This window comes from Athene cunicularia (assembly GCF_003259725.1).
Source record: "Athene cunicularia isolate RWA chromosome 3 unlocalized genomic scaffold, athCun1 chr3_part1, whole genome shotgun sequence".
NCBI classification, from domain to species: Eukaryota; Metazoa; Chordata; class Aves; order Strigiformes; family Strigidae; genus Athene; species Athene cunicularia.
This window is the reverse complement of record NW_020799097.1, coordinates 99,675,733-99,699,931: the sequence shown is the minus strand read 5'-3', so window position 1 is coordinate 99,699,931 and position 24,199 is coordinate 99,675,733. Positions and strand designations below refer to the sequence as shown.

Sequence of the window (24,199 nt, the reverse complement as noted above, 5' to 3'; positions counted from 1 at the left end):
TTTTTTTTTTTTTTTTTTTTTTTTTTTATGCACCTAACACTTGTGAAGTACACAAGTAACTTCAAAATACTAGGTTTTGTGACTCTGAAATACAGGTTGCTGCAGTTATGAAAGATACAAAGTTTCTCAAGGCTGAAATCACATGTAAAATCTGGCCAAGGTCCGGCCCTTACAGTCAAAGTCAGGGACAAAAAATGTTCCCATGATATAATTTCCTGGACTTCACAAATAATAAATGCAGAATCCTCACAGCCTCTGGTGATTCAAGACTCCTGGGCACATCGTTTCTTCTATTATATTGAAATACCATGTTTGATCCAGCTCCATTAAACTACTCAGTAAAATTATTTCAAAGTGGCCTGAACTGAATCTCAAAATACATCACGTTCCACAAACTTATTTCTTGCTCATAGATAGTAACTCAAACACCCTGCAACAAAAATAACAAACTGTTTTAATTCACAGTTGCAACTCATAAACATCAAGAGATCTGTACCTTGTTAATCCCGACTTCTCCACTCCAACAGTTTAAATTAAATGTCACATTTACATAACATTTACATAAAGATTCGGTTTTGTTTATACAAAACCCAGCATTATTTTTTTCAACATACTCGATGCTAATTCATTATGTAACAACAGTTGTTTGCTCTATTTAAAAACAAAACAAAACAAAACAAAACACAAACTTTTAATTCTGAGAAGGGGTCTGAGAGACTGCAGTTGCTCTGAAGCAATTTAGCATCATTCTTATTTACTATCTGATCAGCTTTTCTGGGTTTTTATTTTCATTGAAAACAAACTTGAGTGGTTTTGGACACTGTCTCACTCTAAGCAAAGCACCCGAACTGATTTTATGCATCATGGTCACTTGTATAGTTCACATTAATGCCCAGTACACACACAGCAGAACATTCACAAAACCTCCAACTGCAACCCACAGGAGTTTAGCTACAGACTTTAACAGCAGTAAGGCTGGATCTTGTAGTTGAGAACATTTTAGAAGCTTCCAAGCACTGTGCAGTTTTTTGGGGTTTTTTTTTTATATCACTTCAGTGTCATCACTACTTTCAACAGGAACACAATTAGACCAGTGTCGACCCCTTTAAAAATTGTCAACACCGGCAAACATTTCAAAACTTCCAGCAAGAGCTCTGAAAGCAGAGCTAACAGAAGTCTCTGATGCAGCTGGATGTAACTGCAACATTTTATAGAAAGCTACAGCTTCCAGCTCCTCCATGCAGAGGTCTCTACAGATAGATTGATTACTGTTCTCTTTTGTATTTTAGAACTTTAAAATTATTTTTGCAGAAACACTAAGGCCCCATATTGAAAGTAAATCTAAAGAAGAAATAATTCCTAAGCTAGTAACACTACCTCTTCACAGTAGTAAAATTAACACTTTAACCTTAAAGCTACTTATAAATTAGACAAAGCCATTCAATCACATCTAGTGATTACTACAATCTCTTATCAGCAACAAGACTACATACTTAGGTTTTCAATGTGCTAACTTAATTACAAAATTTCAAGTAAGTCTCTACATGGGCTGTCTCCAGCAGATCATCTCTGCAGCACAAGACATACAAAAGATGGCAAGAATCACCTTTTGTTCTTAACTCCCTGGCTAAGGAGGTATGGTTACAGCAGGGCTTTTCTGTCCAAATGAATGTCTTTGTCATGTAACTTGGAAACAGCCTGTTTCTGTGTTAGTCTGTTCTAGAAGCTTGTTTCACAGCTGGACACCCATGACTGAGAAGAGTTTCTGCTACTTTCACTGGCTTTATCTGCACTGCTACAGAAGAGCACAGCGATCCAAGGGAGTCAAGAATAAATACCTCCTAGACCCTCATGCCCTACTAGTCCTTGCTTGGTTTAAAGGCTAGGGATTGGAGACATAAAGGACCCAAAAGAGAATGCAAGTACAGCAATTGCACATATTCTACACACAGTGGTCCCACCTGCACATGACAAATTAAGTAAGAGCATCACTGGATCCTTCCTCAGGAAGCATATGAGTAGATTTAAGTGGAATGATGAAGTACATCACTTGCGTTTTGTGAGAGACGAGAAACCAGGCCTGCAAGAAACTTAGAAAAACAGCCTGAGAAAGCAAAAGTTGAGGCTGATTTAAGAAATGCCTCAAACATTTGCAAGATGAAACTATTAAGACAGTGTGGAGGTCGAAGCTGATAAGGCTGCCTGAATAACACAAGATGCAGCTGGAGGAGGGAGTCCTGTGGAGACAGGATGGCCCTGCTCTGGCACACCTGGACAAATTTCAAGGGCTATCTGTCCGGTGAATGACCTTTGCTTCGTTATCCACAAAATGCATATTATAGTTAACACCCCTTGATATGCTGATGAAGGCTAACATGATCATGCTAATTACATCATCTCAAGAAACACCTTACCCCTCCCCGTATATGGGATACGTAGATATGTGGGTTGACCTAGGGGACAGACCCAAGGAAAGTGTGCATAAATTAAGGGGCAGGAAGAAAGAGGGGGCCCTGGAGAGTGCAGTGAAGCGAAGACAACAGAGGCAAGTGAAAAAGATGGCCGCCCCCTGGAACCCTCACTGGTGGGATCACCGCAGAAACCCAGACCGGTGATCTGTATTTCCCCATTCCCCCTATCTCCCTCTTTTCCCTTTCCCATTAAGAACTGCAAGGCGTATTGTATTGCTCGCCACAACCTGCTATATAATTAGCCAATTACCGTGTGCTCAATTAGTACGTTGTGGGTAGTTAATAAATGTTTGGACTTGGAGACTTGTCTGCTCCATTGGGGATTTGCAAATCTGAGTCACTTGTCTCCCTCGTCTGAGCGGGACGTGACACATCTTCAGCAGTTTTTACCCTGTACATTACTTTGATGAGTACAGACAGAGATAAATTGTTTTCCTTCATCCAGATACATTGCTGCTTAATCAACACAGCACCTTTGTGCTAGAACTGATCCAAGTGAGAAAAATGAGACAAAGATGTGAATTGTCAGACACACCAAGGGTAACACTGAAGAAGAGATTATTGCTTATTCAGTGGGTCTTCCATAGACACACAGGCTACATATAAAAGTCAAACACATCTAGTCCAAGCAGTCATCTAAGACTCCCAGGCAAAGCAGTACAAAGATTTGGCAACATTCATTAGGATTAACCTCATTTGGAATAAGTTGGCCAAATCCACACAAAGCAGAAGTTGCGCCTTAAGGCACTGTGTTTTTCTCAAGATGTCTGAAAGAAGGTGAGGGAAGCACCACTGACTTAAAGCACTGTCTGAAAAGAAAAGGGAAGTCCCCAAGGGCAAAAGCAAATGGGGAACTACTAGAGGACTGAACAGGATGTGCAGAAGGACAAAATTAGTGTACTTTTATCCACACCATCTATGGGGACAGGTCTGTGGTGCAAATGATGCCCAGAACCCCACACAGATTTTTGTTCTTGAGGATATAATTTGTTTTGCTCCAGAAGACAGTTTGGGCATACGTTGTTGTGAGAGCTGGGGTTGTCAGGCTGGAGAAGAGAAGGCTCTGTGGAGACCTTATAGTGGCCTTCCAGTACTTACAGAGGGCTAATAAGAAAGGTGAGGACAAAGTTTTTAGCAGCACCTGTTGCAAAAGGACAAGGGGTAATTGTTTTAAACTTAAAAGAGAGTAGATTTAGACTAAATATAAGGAACACATTTTTTACAATGAAGGTGGTGAAACCCTGGAACAGGTTGCCCAGAGAGCTGGTAGATATCCCATCCCTAGAAACACTCAAGGTCAGGTTGGGCAGGGCTCTGAGCAACCGCATCTAGCTGAAAATGTCCCTGCTCATTGCAGGGCAGGTTGGACTAGGTGACTTTTTAAGGTCCCTTCCAACCCAAACTATTCTATTATTGGTGTGCATGCAGTAATGATGACAGGTGACCAAGACACAGAGTGAACCAAAAAAAACCAAATTTCTTGACAAAGGAAAAAGGATGCATTGTTGTGGGACTTTATACCTAGTGCTTTCAAAGGTAGAGGCAGTTATACAAATACCTCTCTAACAGTCATGTTGCCACAAAAGTGGAATCTCCAATACTGTGCTGCTTAGCGCAGCTATAGCACGTTAGAACATCAATAGTATTTTGTGGGCAGCCACATTCAAAGCAGCAGAGACTATACAGCATTAGCACTGGTGTTTGTCTCCCAAAGAGGGCCATGCTTTACACTCCATTCCACAGGGCACTCCAGCGGAGAATCTGTCTAGCTGTTGGAGCCCAGAATCACCCCTGGTCTTACCTCATAACAGTTAGAGGAGGAATGTAGTACAAAGTGAAAGGGACTTTTGCGTCAGATGTTGACTTTCAAAGATGTGGGTGTATTAGAAAGAAGGAGAAAACTCAGAAGTGTTGGTGGGTGCTGGGGAAGGATATCAGACCTGCACAACTCAGAGTTATAACAAGGAATTTTTCTAATAGTACATACTTATGTTCTCGTTAAAGCTCTTCATAATTAGCAAATCAACATTTAGACCATTATCAACCTTTTCTCCTATCAGCATAAGACCACTCTAACACGCGCTGTGCAGACCAATCAACTTCTTGTTCACGCAGCAGTAACTTTCCACACTTCAGTACCTTTCCACAGTTTAGTGTTGCAATTGTCTGTTGTTTTTCCCTGTCACCTTGGCACAACTCAGCAGTTTCTTATCTTTTTCCCAAGGCCTGTTTCTCATCAAAGCCTAGCTGCTTTTCAGAGGCTGTGCAAGGCTGACAGGCCAATGGCTCCCAGGTGTGTGTGGTTTTTTGCTTTATTGGGCTTTTGTTTTTTGGTTGGGTTTGTTGGGGTTTTTTAAACAGAAACCATGATAGCAAGAATGCTTGGTTTTTTAAGCAGGGGCATAGATCTCTTCAGCTTGGGATGGCCTGAATACTGTTGAGCTTTTCAGTGAGTCTATACTTCCCATAGGGGCTACACTTTGTGACTTCTCACCATCTCAGTAAAGAGTTGTGATATCTTTTGCAAGGAAACGTCTGCACTTTAAAGTTAGACCTCACAGCAACTGATCTCAGTGGCACCTTCCTGAATAGAGTAGAACAATAAGAAAAAAAACTTGACTTCCTTTAAAGTTTACTTAAACCAGTTATCAGATAGTTAATCAACATCATTATTCTGTTATTCTTTTGGGTAGCATGGAAATATGTGGGATTCTATGGGATTCCCCAGAGAATAAAACCAGGAGTTGAGCCAGCAGATGAACAGACTTCTCTCTTATCATTTCATGGTGTACCTTATTTAGAACCATAATCCCTCTTTTGCCATGGGACCATTCTGCCCTTATATGAAGGTGTCCTGTTTCTAACTAAAAAAAAAAAAAAAAATCAGAGGCAGCAACACATACTAAATTTTGATCCCAGAGCTAACCTATGCCTCTTTTCACCTGAGAAAACTAGAAAAGGGCATGATTTTCAGGTTTCGTATTTGGAGAACCTTTGCACCAGGTAATAAGCTAAACCTAAACAACCTGCAACTCTAAACAAGCTAAAGTAATTGCAAACCACAGGGTGAGCTGTGAGCACTGCTAACAGATGGACACCTTTGGGAGACACTGATCCTGCAGCTCTTTTCAAAGCCAGATCTGTACTGAAATGAGTATGATTCACACTTTCTCAAAGGCACAGCAGTGCTAAAAGCATGGATATTTTTCAAAAGGATCATGCCTCCAGGAACTGTTATTCTTCTCCACTGTCCTCATCAGTGTTGCCCTAAAGGAAGCACTGTTTGGCACCAGCACAGTAAATATTCTCATATGTTCAACAATTCTATTTCATCCAGTGCCCTGTTCTCAGCACTGGATGAAATCCCTGGATAAAATAGCTTCAGTGAGCAAACAGCACCAGGCAACCTCTCTTTCTCTTTCCTCCCTAAACTGCTACCTAAACACTATTTTTATGCATTGAACTCTGAAAATATACCCATTGCTTCTTTCTGAGAATGCTTAGATTTGGGATAAACAAGGTTGTTTTTCCTGTAGTCACAATGAAAAAATATTACTATGTTTATATAGTACTGATGTGATTTAAATAACACTGATTAATAATTTTGCTGATCCTTAAAGTAATAACAAATACTTTCTTTTATATCATTGTGTGAAAACAGCAGACAAATTACCTTCCAAGTATATTACATTTTTAATGGATAGTATCAAAACCTAGTTTTCATCATGAAATTACTGATCCTTCCTCTATGAATTTCCAGGATCCCCACTGTGGTGTAGCTAACAAATGTTCAAGGTCCTGACCCCAATGTACCCATCTGCACTTTAATTTCACAAATAGTAGCTCCATGATACTACCATATTCCAGCATGCAAGTGATTAGAAATCTTGTCCTACAGTCCAGTTCAGCCCAAGCCAGTAATCACCACATAATAGCTATTTCACTATAACACCCTTAAATAACAAATGTATTTAAAAAGATGGGATTTTTAAACCTTTCTGAGCTATCTTAAAAACAGTATCAGAAGCATAGTTCAAGCCACAGCTAGAGAGATGGATACAAATTTGTATTTACTTTTCCCTAATGTGGAAGAAGCTGTGTAGCTGTAATTCTCTGCCATACTTCATGTCATGCTTTACTTGGGCAAGCCACTGACCATTTACGCCAGGCTGTGCACAGTCCTAGTCTTCAATCAGCATTTTAATAAGTAATTAGGCACAGATTGTCCTTTTAGCAGAGACTGGTTTTAGTTTTGTTGGCCCTGCACTTTATATTTGGAAGTGTCATATTGGATTCCCTGTTACACTGTGGGGTGGCATCCTTACATTTAAAACAATATAGTAGTAGTATCTGAAACATTTAAAATCCCAATTCATAGATTTTCAACACCTCCTGAAAAACTGATCTGTTTGGGTTTCTTTCCCTCCCCCACCTATATTGCACTAATAGAAACCCAAACTGTGAAGAGGGCCACTTACGACAGACACTATATGAACACAGAAGAACTGCAGGTTCTCAGGAGCAGGAACTGTCTAAATAAGCAAAACCAAATGCAATAAGCTTTCTAAAGGTCATATGGCAGACCAACAGCAGAGATGCAACAGCAAGTCCTCTGTTTCATAGTCCAAAAGTTATCTACTAAGCAGGAGAACATTTTTTTAGTTAAGGAAACCCAAACAAAACTCATACAAGCAAAACAGAAGGGAACAATATTTCCTCCTTAGCAGTACAGAGAAAGTATCTGATGGCTCCTCAAGAGGGGTAGGTGACAGACTGAGAATGAAGTATTAAAGCTAAGGTTAGAACATCATGCTATATAGAACCCACAGTTGACTTTGAAAAAATGACACATTAGTCAAAGACAACATTCAATTCATTTAAATTCAACGCCTATCTGCAGTCCAAGGATTGCACAAGCATACAACTCCAGTACAGCATCTCCACAGGATGTAAAACAGTGCAGTATAAGGGAGTATTGTCTTATTACATTCTTTGTATGATGCAAGTGAAAGCATATTTTGTGGCTGAAGCATTACCAGGGGCTCAAACTTAGGACATCAATTCTTACCATGATTTTATTCTTGGTTAAGTAGTTGTCTGCATTCCCATGTGCACCATAAACCCTTTATGACACTAACATATTTTTAAACCCTTTCTTCATATGTTGATTTCTATTTCAGAAAAACAATCTGCTAGTCAAAATACAGATGCAACTGATTTTGTAGAACTGATACCTGAACTTAAATACATTCAATAGTCTAAAAACTGTATCTACAAACTGAAATACATGTATCTTCAGCAATACTGACACTATAGCTTTAATGAAGCAAGCTGTCTGTTAAAAGCTATCATGTTTCATGCAAAGAAATACATAAAATAACCCTAATGTTACAAAGCCTACTGCTCAAAGATAATGAGATGTCAGGATGGGTGTTTGTGCAAACTTAAAACAAACCTGATTTTCCCTGTGATGCAGGCTTTGTGTGAGCTTATATCTTCCATGGTTTTCGTACTTACTTTAAACCACAAAAGCATGGTGTTCTATATGACACTACCTACTATTCTTCTCTTTAAGATATACCCTTTGTATGACTGGCACCCAGACCTTAGACAGAGAACTACCAGTGTTCCTACATTTAGATACTGTGCTGATAATTTGGGGAAACTGAATCTGAAAGGGGTATCTTAGATAATTCAGAGGACGAAGTGAAAAGAACACTTAAAAAGTGATGCTGAGCCTAAGGTAGAGAAATGCTTCTAGGCATTTATAAACCTGTCTGGAGCTGTATGCTTCTTTCACTAGCTACAGTCAAGGGCTGTTAGCAGGGTTCTGAAAACATCAGAAAACAAATGCTTCGAGTGAGTGACCAGAAGAACGTAAAGTTATCAGGAGCGATCAACCTGTTAGAGCTCTCTGCATCTGTGATTCAGTGCCAAAAACCTCTGCATTAAGGACACAAGGACTCATGAGTGTGAAGGCTTAACCATATTTCTTCATCCAGGAAATATGACCAAGTAGCATAAAATTCCGAGTTCAGTAGCAAGGCCAAATCAAAGGAAGCCTAACATCACCTGATACTTATGGTGGGACCCAACCAGCACGCTCTGGCTCGCATACTGGGTTCATTGTAAAGTTCTTCACAGATGGACACTGCAACATTTTAGTGGACTGATAGAATGAATTCTCCAAGGGTCTGAAGACCATTGCAAACTTCACCTTACATAGTACACATTGCACTTCTTTGTAAAGGTAAATACATAACAATAGGTTTGTTATTAAAAATTAATGCAAACACACATTCTCAGTGAACACCTGTGACTTTGCTCACGCAAAAGAACTCCAAACAGTAAAACCAGTTCTCCTCAGTGTAGCATTCATATACATTAACCTCCCTTCTCCTGAAGTGCCCTGCCCCTGCTTTAATCACTGCATTTCTCTAAATGTCAGCAAACACACAATTATTATTTATTCATTTTCAGAACATAGTCCATCCTGTGCATCAAAATCAATCATAGTCCATCCTGTGCATCAAAATCAATCAAGTTTTCCATTGAGAAAATAAAACTCGCCTCCAGTGTCACAATTTTCTATAAAATTCAAGCCCTTACTAGAAAATATGAAGGTACTTGAGTTACCAAAACAACTTTAAAAAGGTTTTCTTCAGTATAAGCAAAATTAAGATTTCCTCAGGAATAAGTGGAACACTACCCACTGAAGTTTCCTGAGTCAAGGTTTTCCTGAAGGACACATGAAGAGGTTCCTTAGAGAGTGACATTGGGTAGATATCCAAGCCAAATATATACTGTGAAATTTTTAACTAAGTGGAAGACAAAAGAGGATCTTGCATAGAAAATACTAAGTAGCATTGAGTTAACATGGCCATCTCTTCTTATAACAGAATTCAAAGTAAGTATTAGCAATTCAAAGGAAGTATTAGCTTACCTGACCAAAAAGCGATGCAGCCCAACATCAAAACTTCTGCAAGAAAAAAGATTCACCATGTTTACATTATTAAAAAAAAAAATACTACTCTGTTGCGTATTGTAAAAACACTGTTTTAAAACAATAATGCCAAAGATAAATAGAAAATTACTAGAATTGATAAAACAGAAGCAGAAGTGTAATATACGATTTCCTTTCTGTAGTGATATGTGAAATTTAAGATGATCATCACAGACAAACATTCAGATGCATGTTAAAAAGCTCACAAATTCCTTGAGTATTTCTTCAATAAAGCAGTAACATTCAAAGTAGTATAAACCACATAAAGTATGAATTGTGTATATTCTGTTACTGGAAAGATTTTTAACCATCCTGATGACCAATGAGTCTGCATGTTTCCTGTCATGTGCAGGTAGATCCTCTATGCAAAACGACTATGGAATCCTTTCTTTCCCCTTATCTGCTCTGTACTACACTAAAATGCAAGTAATTGCTCTGAATTCTATCTATGATACAGGATAATCAAAGAAGCCCCTTATGTCTTCTTCAGATACACATAATATACTGAGAAGTAGGCCTTGCACACATATTCCACTTAGATCTGGTGAGGAAAACTCTGAGGACTTTTGACAGTAAGTTAGATCACAATGAATTACAAGAACCATGCCTGAAAACTTCAGCACTAACATACTCTAGCAGTTACTGCCAGATTCTCTTTCCCCTGTTACCTCCATCCCTCAGCCAGTTCAGGAGAATCAAGCTCATGAACAACGTACTAGCAAATCCTTGACACCACAGGAAGGTATCTGCTGATTTGAGATATGTACCCAGTATCTGAAGTATGTGCTGGTTTTATAGGACTATCAATATAATCCCAGATCAACTGTGTGCAAAACAGCATAATTAGAAAATGCAAGTGTCTTATTTCTAGTGCTGGACTTGCTCTGAAATGGGCTTACATTCTGTACAAAGAAAACATTTTGGCATATACTATGCTCTTTAGCATCCTGTTCAAAAAAAAAAAAAAAGCCTAGCTGGTCATTTGAGTACAACATGGGTTTATTTTAACAGTATTGCTTGCAGTGTGCTGCCTTTAACCTGAAGCAGCAAGAGAAATCATCAGGTAGTGGCACCCTGATAACAGTAGATACACCATGAGCTGTGGAAATTCTAGGAGTTAACAGGGAGGGAAAGTCCACTGGTTAAGCAGGGTAGAGAGGAGGGAAGCAATTTCTCACTTAAAAGCTGCCTTGCAACAGAATATTCTGCCAGAAACATGCACATGGTCATCATTAAACCCATATTTTTATAATCCTTTCCTAAAATCATTCTCCATTTTACATTATTGTTATGTTACTGTGTAATTATACTACTATACTATATATAGCCAGTTATCTTTCTGTATTGCTCCGGACTGGACACATACTGTAATTTGGCTCCTACTCTTAACTAAAATACTCTATGTTGTACAGTCTTCTATATCAGAGTTGCTCAGTCTGTATTTATAGCTCAGAAAACCTTTTCTTCCTAGGACCAAGCACCTCAGTATGTTTGTGCTGGGATGAGGAGAAGAAGAAACTTGTACAGTTCCAGGGAACAGCAGTACACTAAACAGCCATCTTGCACATCTTCAGCCAAGCTCATCTTTTCAAGTTCCCCTAACTATTCTCTAATGACAGTGACCAAAACTGCCATCACCTCTGAAGGGATGCAACTGAGCTTCTTGTGAAAAGGGATGTGGAGCGTAAAGATATCACCACTTTTGACATCGAACCAAAAGCTAAAAGGACTTGGCCTATAACAAGCATGGAAACTGAACGGTCCTACTAACTTGAGATGATAAGAGCTGAAGGAGGTTAGGGTGGACAAACCTGAGGCAAAATGGGTTCAGAGTGGAAGTGAGTTTGCTGTCTCATACCATCATGAGACTCATCTGAAAAGATGGTATGTCTTACACACCATCTTCTCTCTCATTTTTTACTCTTTCCAAAACTTAAGACACTTCCTATTAAAAAAAGCTTTGTAATTATTTCATATAGGCTTTAGCTATTAAAATATTTCTACAAATATTCAGTAAGTATTACAAATGAACATGCATTCAATCAATTAGAATAAATGAAAAGGAGGAAAAAGATATAACTCAGCTTAGATGCAGGCCCCATTTCCTCAGTGTGATGCTGTACTGATACATTTCATCTGAACACCTAAAATCCTGATTTCTCAACAGTGTAAGCAGTCATTTAAAGAAGTAACTACACCGACTGAATTATGAGAATAAACAGTAGCAGAGTGTGCACCTAGACCTTAAAGACACCTCAGGACAGTATCACTGATTAGTTCCAAAAAGCAAGAACAAGAAGACTGAACAATTTCAAACTATAAATGGGAGAATTAGTTGCATTACTTAAGGCTATGGATATTGGGTATATGCACTTTTAAGCAGCTAGGATCATGAATAGACACATTGTGCCAGGCAAAAATCCTGAGAGGCTACGATTATGGGAAGCTGGTTTTGACAAAACAATACCATAAACACTTTCAACTGTTCTACTTGTTCACATTTAAATACATACTGAATATAATCTGCAAGTGAAGTGAAAAATACAGTGAAGTAGCAATGGAAACAGATCTGGTACATATAATTAATCCCTCCATTCTCAGATAGAAAAGTTAACAAGGGGTAAAGAGGGTGTTTATATAGCAGTGTTCAGAGTGCATCTTGGAGGTGGAATAAACAACTTCAATTAAATGAAAAAAGAACAAGAAATCACACTACATTTGTATTAAAAAATTCATAGTGATCCCTTCAACATCACAGGAAACTACCCATCAGGCATGACAGGGTGACACCCACCCCCCCCATTAACTCAGAACTACACCTGTCATATGCTCACACACATGATTATCTACTGCCTATAAAGTACACCTATATTTACTTCATATTCCAACATAACTTATAATCAACTTCATACAGTTTGTTCAGCAAGTTCCTGAGCTTCTCTGCAAAATACAGGATCTATCTGATAGCGCTTGCAATATGGGGTGCCTCAGTTACGTAAAAGTTTCACAAATGCTTTTGAAATACTAGAACAAGCATAATTTTAATTAAAATCTTTATTTCAGAAAATCTAAAATAACAAGGGAAAGGATATCCATAGCAATACAAGTAAAAAAAGCATTTACGAGTTAAATTCTCTATACTGCTCAAATATCAGTAGCAATACAGCATTTTACTTTTTGAGAAATAATGGGCAAAATCTTATCAAAATAGTAATGATATTCTTTGAATAGGGCAAAATCTTGACCAGTGAGTGGAACAATAAAGGCAAGATATATTTAGCCTCCATTTCATAATCATGTTACTCATTGCAAACAATTTGATAGTTCTTTACAAAAACGTGTTTAATTCTGTTGAAGGGTAGTTTGAATTACAGTTCTGTACACAACTAATTCCTTTATTAAGCATGGAAGTTCTAGTTTGATACATTTAAAGAAAAGATTATACATGTAGTCTTTCCTAATCAAATCCATCTTTTCCCAGTACATCAACTAGAAGTCAATGACCAACAATATACATTTATTAAACCCACAAGGACCTTCTTCAAAATATAATCTTTGAAATCTCCGCCTGCAATCATATCACTCTCACTTCTCAAAGTACATTTTCAAAATTATTTCACAGACATGCAGTTTCTGCTTTGAAAGCTAAATGCATAATGCAACAAGCTACCTCCAAATTTGCATTCAGCACAAAACTGGTGGAGGGAAAAGGTCCTCATACAGAAAAAAATATGAAAAGGCAGAAAAATGCTGGTATGAACCACAGCCAGTAGCAATAGCACATGCACTGAAATTGTAATCCTGATGATCCCCAGGGAAAAAAAAAAAAAAAAAAAAAAGTACAGAAATCCTCTTTTTGTCCCCAGGATGCAAAAAGAATACATCTGAAAACGAAATGAACAAAACTGACAAGTTTCTGTTGATGCTGCAGTTACTATATCAGAGAGGCCAGTCATCTGTTTCCCCCTTGTGTCATGTGGTGGGGGGAGCTGTCCCACCTTCTGCAAAACTGTGCCTTCCTTTAACTGAGGTCTAAACTCTGGTTCCCCAGAGAAGTTGTATGAGCCTTTGGTATAAAATTTTGAATTTATGCCAGCCTATGTTATTTAAGGACCTGATCCCACACCCACATAGATGAAAACCACTACTCATGAGCTGTGCTAGACTACAATTCACAATTCCAGTATGATGGCTAAAGAACCCCCATCTCACAAAGTTGGATTGCAAGACCTCATTCCCAGTGATTTACAGCATAAAAAACTACCCGTAAGTGCCAAGCATGTGTCAGGAACATATGAATTAAAGTTAAGCTCCTCACTGGAACCATTTTTTTATGAAACTAATTACAATAATGAGTTGCCAAACCCCTATTTTGTATAACCATATTTTTAAACCATGTGCTGAAGAGAAACCAGCATGGCTTTGTTCTCTTGTCAGTTCCTCCCCAGGACTATTGGGCTGCATGCTATTCCTGGAAACAAAGCACAACAAATCCCGCCACCCTGGGAAGCATTTTGTTAACCATGCACTTCAGCAAAGATGCCCACTGCAAACAGACAGTACCTCACCACTCTGAAAAGCAGATAGTGGCATGATTCTACCTTTGGGCCCTATCTTCATGGGAGTAGATCTAGGTAGATAGCAGAGACTGCATTGCACTGTAGACAGAAACATCCTAGACACCTTAAAAACAGTCATGTTACTGCTGGAACATGAACAATTTTGAATGCAGAAATGAAAGGCATTCAAGCAGCAGCACTACCCCACATTTCACTAGAGCAAACAATACAATAATTGCACTAAAATCTCTTCAAATCAGTTAAGACTAGCTGCCACTTATGGTGGCAATGAAATCCAACAAGTGGGTTATTAATTACAGCTTCGGTACTCTCTACCCTGTGGGCATTCATCATCTCTTAAAAGAAGCACTGCAGTTGCTGCAGTGTTTCAACAGCAGTACTCTGCCTTTCCTTTCACAAATGTGGCTAAACTTTACATTAGAAAAATCTAACTCATTCACATATCCTCAGAGTAGACTGTCCTATTTAACCAAAGAACAGTGTTTGCAAGACCAGCACTTCTATTAGCAGTCTTTGCAAGTAGATCTGGCATTTTGCCGGTGAGCTGCTGACTAAGAGTCACTCCCACGCCAGAACATTTTGCACTGGATACTGAGAGGTCATTGAATGACAGCTGCTTTCACTGATCCAGTGCTCTTAAGTTGATTCACTGTCCCTCTTTCTCAAGCAATGTCTTACAGCAGGGATGCCCAAAAGACTGTGGTAAATGAGAGAATTCCCTTGACAGATGCCCCACCATTTAGCAGTTCTCAACTACTTTTCTGGATCCTCCTATTTCTGTTCATCTCTTCCAATGCTGCCTGTGGCAACCTCCCCCGCTGGCAATCCTCAAAGATGACAGTTTCCAAATTACAGATAATTACAAGTGTGCAACGTAAATCTGAAACATGTTTTAGAGTCTTGTCTGAAGAGTAAGATTACTACAGGAAAAGCAAATAGCAAAGTCTATATACAGGTTTTTTAAGTACTTGTATTTAATGTCTCAATGAACTATAAAACTTTGCTAAAGCAAATCCCCTAGAGGGGATATACCTACCAAGTAGAATATTTTTCCACTAGTGACTGCTACCAATTGACTCATCATCTTCATTATTAAAGATCTGGAAAAGCCATCCATATTTTTAAGACACTTTTGCCTGTCTACAGCTTGCATAGATGCAGACATACTGTTTTCTGCAAGTTTACTTGAAGCCTACACCTTCATAGCAAAGCTTGTCTCCTCAGTGACAATCAGCACACTTCCTAAATAATATAACTGCCACCATGCTAGGACACACTATTTAGAAGGCAGATGTACAATTTAATAGGAAAACAACAGGCAAATTATCAGAAGAGATACTTTACAGTAGAAATAAATATAGCAAGCCAAGTATTCATCTAAAAAGCCTGGATTGATTAGTGTTGTTATTTTTTTAAATGAAGATGGAAATATGCATGACAAAAAAATGAGATCCAATCCAATATAATCACTCATTTGGATTTATCTATCACCCAAACTATGAAATATACTTTTGGACACTGAGCCTTGAAAGTCACATTGCAGCACTTCCTGAGGACTCTTTTGCCACATACAACTATGTTCTTGGAGCTCTCATTTTTCACTTCAGCCTTTCAATCAGTGCGAGACGCTTTGTGAATTCCACCCACATACAGATTTCACAGTCTGCCCACTGATATGGTATTGGAATCAGGAACAAATACATATATGGAGCTCTTTTGGCATTCCTTCAAGGTAAACAATAACAAATCCTATCCTTTCCTATGCAAAAACAGAATACCTCCTTTCTTACATGCAACATACAATGAAGCAAACCCTGGCTCAACCCAATGAGAAAATTCTTAAGTGAATTTAATGTTCTTTTAAACATCAAGATCTTAAGAACCTGCTTAAGCCTAGGTCTCAAGCTTCAATGGACTGTCTTTTGTTTGAGAGCTTTAACCATCTGCAATGCAGCAAACTAGTAGCAGCAGCTTTCTTTCATTTCCATGTAAAAATGTAGCTAAGAATAAAAAAAAAAATAATCTGTATTTGAAAAAGATATGAAGACTGTCAAATGCTTTTATATCATGTCTTTGACAAGCAATTTCTTGTTACAGTAATAATAAGCAGGACTTATATATACATGAAGATATCTATCATATTCTGACACTTGCTTAAGGACATACTGGAATTTTAACACTTCATTTCTGTTGTTTCTTCCCAGAATGACTAAACAGTACTAAGTTGCCTTTTGGTTTCCTCCATTATTGGAATAATCAAAGCTGCTACTGCATTCAGCTTGTGACAGATACCTCCATCTGGAGTTCCTGCTCAGTGCTGTAGAGCTCTTCAGCACCAATAAGCTGATGCGTAAACATTCACCTTACTTCACAGAAAGAGTACTTTGTAAATATGTGCTTACTTTGAAGTTAAACAGAGCAAACCCTAAACATTTTACTTGCAAAGTATTTCCTGAATAGCATCTCAGGGAGAATCTAGGGCTTCCCATACCTATGAGAATGGTGGGAATCCACAATGAAATCCTGACCCGGTCAAAATGAAAAGCCCTCATTGATTTCAATGAAAGCAGATACACCTGAACTGACTCTGGACAGCCTGTATAGCACAGAATACAGACCAACATTTTAGAGATGCCTTCACCTGAGTAGAAAATATCAGTAAGTCCCAAAGCTTCATCTGTGGAGTTTCAGTTATTAGCAGGGAGCTCAGGCTGGAGACCTGCATAGCAAAAATAATCTACAGCAAGATAGCCACAAGGAGAAAGCTCTTTTGTGGACCACATAAAAAGACTTCACAAACTGCTAGTGGTCTCCAGCCTACAAATTGACTCCATGATCGAATGTGTCTTGTTGTTTCATTTCAATTTAAGCATTGTGGAGGTTTGAATTCAGCCAGACGTCACGTGGCCAGCCATTCACTTCCCCCTCCCCCCTCTGGTAAGATAGGGGAGGGACAAAAGAAGAGAATTCATGGGTTGAATAAAAAGAAAGAATTTACTAAATATAACAAGAGAATAAGAGTAACAATATGCTTAAGTCCACCCCTTGGTCATGAGCCCATCTATATGTTGCATCTCTTCCATGATAGCCTGAGGAGTCATGGGCCCAGAGAGCCAGAAATTGTTCACCCTTATGTTGCCAGTCCAGATCTACTTGAGACACCTTAATCTCGGCAGCCTGATCCACCTGTTGGTTGTTCTGGTGTTCTTCAGTGGCCCGGTTCTTGGGTACACGAGCATCTACATAGAGTACTTTCACAACCAGATTCTCTACTTGAGCAGCAGTATCTTGCCATAATTCAGCAGCCCAGATGGGTTTGCCTCTGCACTGCCAGTTGCTCTGTTTCCACTGCTGTAACCACCCCCACAGTGCATTTGCCACCATCCATGAGTCAGTACAGAGGTAGAGCACCAGCCACTTTTCTCGCTCAGCAATACCCAAGGCCAGCTGAACGGCTTTTACCTCTGCGAACTGACTCAATTCACCTTCTACTTCAGCAGCTTCAGAAATCCGTCGTGCAGGGCTCCATACAGCTGCTTTCCACCTTCGATGTTTTCCCACAATGCGACAGGACCCATCGGTAAACAGGGCACAAGGTTTCTCATTATCCGGTAGCTCAGTATGTAGTGGGGCCTCTTCAGCATGTGCTACCTCTTCCTCTGGCACCGTTCCAAAATCTTTGCTTTCTGGCCACTTTGCGATCACTTCCAATATTCCCGAACAGCTAGGGCTCCCTATTCAAGCCTGCTGTGTGATTAATGTGACCCATTTACTCCACATGGCATCTGTTGCAAGGTGTGTAGAGGGGACACTCCCTTTGAACATCCAGCCCAGCACTGGCAATCGGGGAGCAAGGATGAGCTGTGCTCCAGTCCCAATCACCTCTGAAACAGCTCAAACCCCTTCATATGCTGCTAATATCTCCTTTTCAGTTAGAGTGTAGTGGTCTTCTGATCCTCTGTATCCCCGACTCCAAAACCCCAGATCGACCCCGATTCTCCCCTGGTGCTCTCTGCCAGAGACTCCAAGTAGGGTCATTCTTCCTGGCTGCAGTGTAGAGCACATTTTTAACATCTTGCCCTGTCCAAACTGGGCAAGGGCTACTGCATGAACTATTTCCTGCTTAATTTGCTCAAAAGCCTGTCACTGCTCCAGGCCCCATACAAAATCATTCTTTTTCCAAGTTACTTGATAGAGAGGGCTTACAATCTGACTGTAATTTGGAATGTGCAGTCTCCAGAAATCCACAACACCCAAGAAAGCTTGTGTTTCCTTTCTGCTAGTCAGTGGGGACATAGCTGTTATTTTATTAATCACCTCCACTGGAATCTGACACTGTCCATCTTGTCATTTTACTCCTAAATACTGGATCACTTGGGCAAGTGCCTTGACTTTACCATGCTTTATGGCAAAACCAGCTCTCAGAAGGATTTGGATTATTTTCTCCCCTTTCTCAAAAACTTCTTTGTGGGACTGGACTTGAAAGAATCAGACAGGACAGCAAGCACTGCTTCATTGTTGTTGTTAGAAGGAGACGTGCTGGAACTTGTAGGCCATAGACCTTGGGAAGCCTGATAAGGGGAATAGAGAAGTGCTGATAGGGGGGAGAATTACTGACCCATGAGTCATACGGTGCAGGAGGGAAGAAACTTAAGAGTCTCTGCAAAACAATTTAGTTGTAAACAGTCCAATTGCTACAGTTTCATTAGCTACCAATCAACGAGCACTTTTGAAGCATAGCAACCAATCAATGTAAAACACGCATCTTCTGATTTTGTCTGATTTTTTATATAAATGAGTGTTTTCTGCAATAAACTGACTCCCTGCTTGCATCAAGCTGTCTCCCATGTCTCAATTGTCGGTGACCCTGACGTGATTCAACCGGTGTGATCCAACCGATGTGATTACAGGGCTGAGGAACCGCCTGACTGCGCAGCTTGCTGCGAGTCCCACAGAACGTTGACTGAGCTGCTGAAAGGAAGCAGGAGCCGGCCGGCAATAAATCCCTCCGGAGTAGAGAGGTGAGCTGTGGAAAACGAAACATGGGGAATCAAGCATCTTCCTCGGAAAGAGACGTATATGAGCTCATGAAAGCTCTTCTTAAAAAGCATGGGAAAGTTATCTCAGGGCATGACCTTAAAGCCATGCTTAAATGGGTGCAAATGAAGATACCCGATGTAACCGCTTCTACTATTTTTACTCAGGAACTTTGGGACGATGTGGGGGTGAAGTTGTGGGACTCTGCCACACTGGGGAACGTAGAAGCACAGCATATGCTTCCGTGGTGGAGGATTATTTTTGAAACCCTAAAAGCTCAAGAAAAGAGTAATAATGGCGATGTAAATGCAAAAGGGAATTCCTTCATGGTCCCTTCTCTGCCTTCGGAAAGTCAAAGTTGCCAAGGACCTCCAGAGGTCGGCGCCGCAAGCTATCCTCCGGAGGATGACCCCCTTGATCCAGGGCTAGTAAATCCTGAGAAGGAGCCAGACCTATATCCCCCTGACCCACGCAATATGTGGGCTAATATAAGACGCCAGGTTTTAAAGGAAGGGGATCTCAAGATTGCTAAAACAATAGCTACTCTCATGTTATATCAGGGCCGAGGGGTACAACGGAAGGCTTTATCTTTTCCTGTAATTAAGGAGCTGCACCGTACCGTCATTGAGCACGGGCTTTCCTCTCCTTATTTCATGAGCCTGTTATCTTATGTTTTTGACACTTATGTTATGACTCCTCATGATTTAAAATCTTTAGCACAATTGTTGTTAACTCCGACTCAGTTTTCACTGTGGGAGTCACATTGGAGAAGAGGGCTCCAAGCACCACTTCTCACATTTGCGGGTCGCGATGACCAGACTGTGGCTGCTTTAACTATAGAGCATCTTACAGGCACGGGTCAGCACACTGATCCGGTAGCTCAGGCACGGGATATCCCTCGGGAGGCTCTTGAAGCAGTCCGGGAGGAAGCGAAAAAGGCTTTTTTCAAGGTCCCTGACACAGAAAAGCCACAGAAAGCTTTTACAACTATTACTCAAGAACCCTGAGAGCCTTATATGCAATTTATTGATAGACTAAAACAGGCTCTGGAGTGTCAGATAGACAATGCAGAAGCATGGGAAATTTTATTGTTGAAACTGGCTGTAGAAAATGCTAATGTAGATTGTAAGAAGCTCTTAAAATCCCTCCCTAATCCAAATCCTACACTGACTGAAATGGTGGAAGCTTGTAATAAAATTGGCACTGTAAATCATAAATTTGAGGCCATGGCTGCTGCCTTTGCAGACATGTGTGGTCCGTCAGGCTTGGGGAATTGGTACGGCTGCGGCAAACCGAAGCATTTAAAAAAGAACTGTCTGACTATGAACGCGGGGGCTAGACATCACACCCCTGGAATTTGCCCTAGATGCCGAAAAGCGTATCATTATGCTAATCAATGTCAGTCTAAGTATGATTTTCAGGGCCAACTGATACAGGGAAACTGGTTGCGGAGCGCAGGGAGGCGACGTGTACAGACACAAGTACCGCAGCCAACATTCCAACCCCTCCGGAGGGAAGCAGCAGTGCCTCAAGTCTTCGTCCAGCAACAGCCGGGAGTGCCGGATTGGACCTGGCAACCGCCCACATAGTAACGTTACTTGATTGCTCAGTTCACTTGCCATCAACAAATATTTCGGGACCCTTACCCCTCAAAACACAAGCGCTGTTATTAGGAAGATCATTTACCACATTATCAGGGCTTTTTTTACCAGGTGTCGTTGACTCTGATAGTACTAATGAAATTAAAATTATGGCATGGACCCCGTTTCCTCCCTGTACAATACCGAAAGGTAGTCGTATAGTGCAATTAATATTGATTCCGGTGGGGACAAACTCCCACCATTCCTAATCAATCTCCTAAAAGGCAAGGAGGGTTTGGGTCTACAGGAAACCCACAAATCCTGTGGGTGCAATCTATTTCTCAGAAATGACCCGTATGTCAATGTACCCTTATCCGCGGAGAGCAGCAAGCAGTACTAAGTGAAATTATTAATACGGAGCGGATGTCACGGTAGTATCTCTGGCTAAGTGGCCTCCACAATGGCCTCTGGCTAATGTATCCCAAGCATTGGCTGGAATTGGAGGGACTGGTAACAGCCACCAAAGTGTGGAAGTAATCCAAATCCAAGGTCCAGAGGGGCATATAGCCTCTGTTAAACCTTTCTTGCTACCCATCCCTATGATTCTGTGGGGGCATGATGTGTTGTCTCAGTAGGAAATGTCCATTCGAACCCATTTTTAAAAAGGGGTCATTGAAGCACACACCACCCTTAAATTAACATGGAAAACCAATACTTCTATTTGAGTAGATCAATGGTCCCTACCACTGGAAAAGCTTTGCGCCCTCCAATAATTAGTTACGGAGCAGTTAAAAAAAGGGCATATTGTGCCTTCTACTAGTCCTTGGAACTCGCCTATTTTTGTTATTAATAAACAAACCGGCAGGTGGCGCCTGCTCCATGGCCTCAGAAAAATTAATGACGCTATGGAAGACACAGGAGCCCTCCAACCAGGACTCCCATCCCTCACTATGATTCCTCAAAATTGGTATTCGACTGTCACTGATCTTAAAGATTGCTTTTTTAATATCTCACTACACTCTGATGATGCTCCTAAATTTGCTTTTTCAGTTCCAAGCATCAACATGCAAGCCTGTTGCAAAGATACCAGTGGGTTGTGCTGCCACAAGGAATGAAGAATAGTCCTACAATTTGTCAGTGGTATGTAGCTAAGGTACTTAGTCCAGTTAGGACTGCGATGCCCAGTGTCTAGTTATACCATTATATGGATGACATCTTAGTGGCAACACAACATCACGAGGTCATGGAGGAAGCTGTAGCCCTTGTCACAGCTGCTGTTAATTCAGCAGGCCTCTATTGTGCCAGAAAAAAATTCAAAAAATACTACCATTTAAGTACTTAGGTTGGCGCATCAGGGCTCAAACTATAGTTCCTCAACCCTTACAGATACAGACAGACATTACAAACCTACATGATGTACAGAAACTGTTGGGAACAATTAATTGGGTTCGACTGCTGTTGGGAATTTCTAATGCAGATTTAAGTCCTTTATCTGAACTGCTCAAAGGAGATACTAACTTGCGCTCTCCCCATAGTCTCAGCTCTGAGGCTGTTGAATCTTTGCAAAAAGTTGCCACAGAGATTGCTGACAGGCAAGTTCACCGGTAGACCCCTGGATTACCCTTTTATCTCATTATTTTAAACCTCGTTTGACAACCTCACGCACTGATTTTTCAGTGGGACCCTCAGAAACCAGACCCACTGTTAATTACTGAATGGATCTTCTTACCAAATCAATCTACAAAAACTATTTTGACACAGCATGGGATGTTTGCTTCTCTGATAATTAAATCCAGACAATGCTTACTAACATTATCATGGTTAGACTTTGCTTGTATTGGCTTACCTGTGACAAACGTGTATTTACAATGGCTTTATCAGCAATCAGACACTTTTAGTATGGCATTGGCAGACTATATGGGTCAACTTACATCCCACCCACCTCCGCATAAGCTGCTTAATGCCAACATTTGCTTGATATCCAGGCCAAAAGAAAGAGTGATCAACCATTACAAGCCCTTACTGTATTTATGGAGGGGTCTGGAAAATTGCATAAATCAGTCATCTTGTAGTTGGACAACAGAACTTGGACATAGAGACCGTTCACGGTTCTCCCCAGATAGTGGAACTGACTGCAGTTACTCAAGTTTTTCGGAGGTGGTCCACACCACTTAACCTTATTACTGACTCAGCTTATGTTACAGGAATTGTTGAGCGAACTGAAGCATCTGCATTACATAATATCTTACATTCTGATTTGTTTTATTATAAGAGCTTATTTTTCTCTTAGATTGTCACCCTCATCCCCATTTTGTTATGCATGTCAGATCGCATACTTCTTCACCTGGTTTTATTGCAGAAGGGAACCGACGAGCAGATATGCTGACGTTACTGGTACAAGTATTGCCAGATCACATAGCACAAGCTAAACTCAGCCATTCTTTTTTTCACCAAAATGCTGGAGGTCTCAAACAACAGTTTGGACTTACCTCCCAACAAGCGTCTAATATTATCACTGTGTGTCCTGACTGCCAAAGACATTCTTTCCCATCGATAGCAGGAAGAGTTAATCCGAGAGATCTACAGAGCTTACAACTCTACAACGGCAAACAGACTTACATGTTATCCAGAATTCAGTAAACTGAAACATATCCATTCTTCTATTGATACCTTTTCAAGTGCTTTGTTTTCTTCTTGTCACACAGGAGAGAAGGCACATGATGTCCATAAACATCTAACACGAGCTTTTGCCACTTTGGGCATACCCTCTCAAATAAAACCAGATAATGGCCCTGCATATGTTTCAACTAAAACAAAAGCCTTTCTTGACTCCTGGGGTGTGACTCACATTACTGGCATCCCTCATTTCCCTACAGGTCAATCTCTAATTGAACACTCACCAGTCTTTAAAGTGCTTACTACAACAAAAGAAAGGGAGAGAGGGATTACCACCCCTGAGGAACGACTACAGAAAGCTTTGTATGTTTTTAACTTCTTGAATTGTTCTTCCATAGATAATAATCCTCCGATAGTTCGACATTTCAATGCGAATACTTCATTCGAGACATGAGTTAAAAGCCCCGGTGTTGGTTTGTGACCCAGAAACAGGTAAAATAACGGGACCATATCCCCTTGTCACGTGGGGAAGAGGTTATGCTTGTGTCTCCACAGAAAAAGGTCCCAGGTAGATTCCAGCAAAGAATGTGCATCCTTTCCTTCTCCCCACACCTGCAATCTCCTGGCCAGAGAGACAAGCAGAACTTTAAGCAGGCATCAGTCATTGCCAGTGTTAACGTAAGATTACACACAGGTCTGCCTGTGTGTTCAAGGCTTTAAGACAAGAAATTGGTTCTGTTTCTCACATATCAGTCACATTGGAACTTGGTGATACAGTTCAGCAGACACTTGCTTAAAAAGAGCAAATTTACAGCATTTATATGCTGTAAATCTCTCCTAGAACCCTTCAGAAGAAATATTACTTTCATTTTATACCCTCCCTGATTCTTCACAAGCCTGTGGTAGCTCATG

General features: G+C 40.3%; 1 protein-coding gene across 1 annotated transcript in view; it reads right to left on the bottom strand.

Annotated features, from left to right (window-relative positions):
- HHAT (hedgehog acyltransferase) overlaps positions 1-24,199 on the bottom strand; it is a 236,509-nt gene that overhangs the window by 147,571 nt on the left and 64,739 nt on the right. The window contains exon 8 of the mRNA XM_026844624.1: positions 9,415-9,450. Coding sequence (XP_026700425.1) covers positions 9,415-9,450 — 36 coding nt within the window. The remainder of the gene's footprint in view (positions 1-9,414; positions 9,451-24,199) is intronic.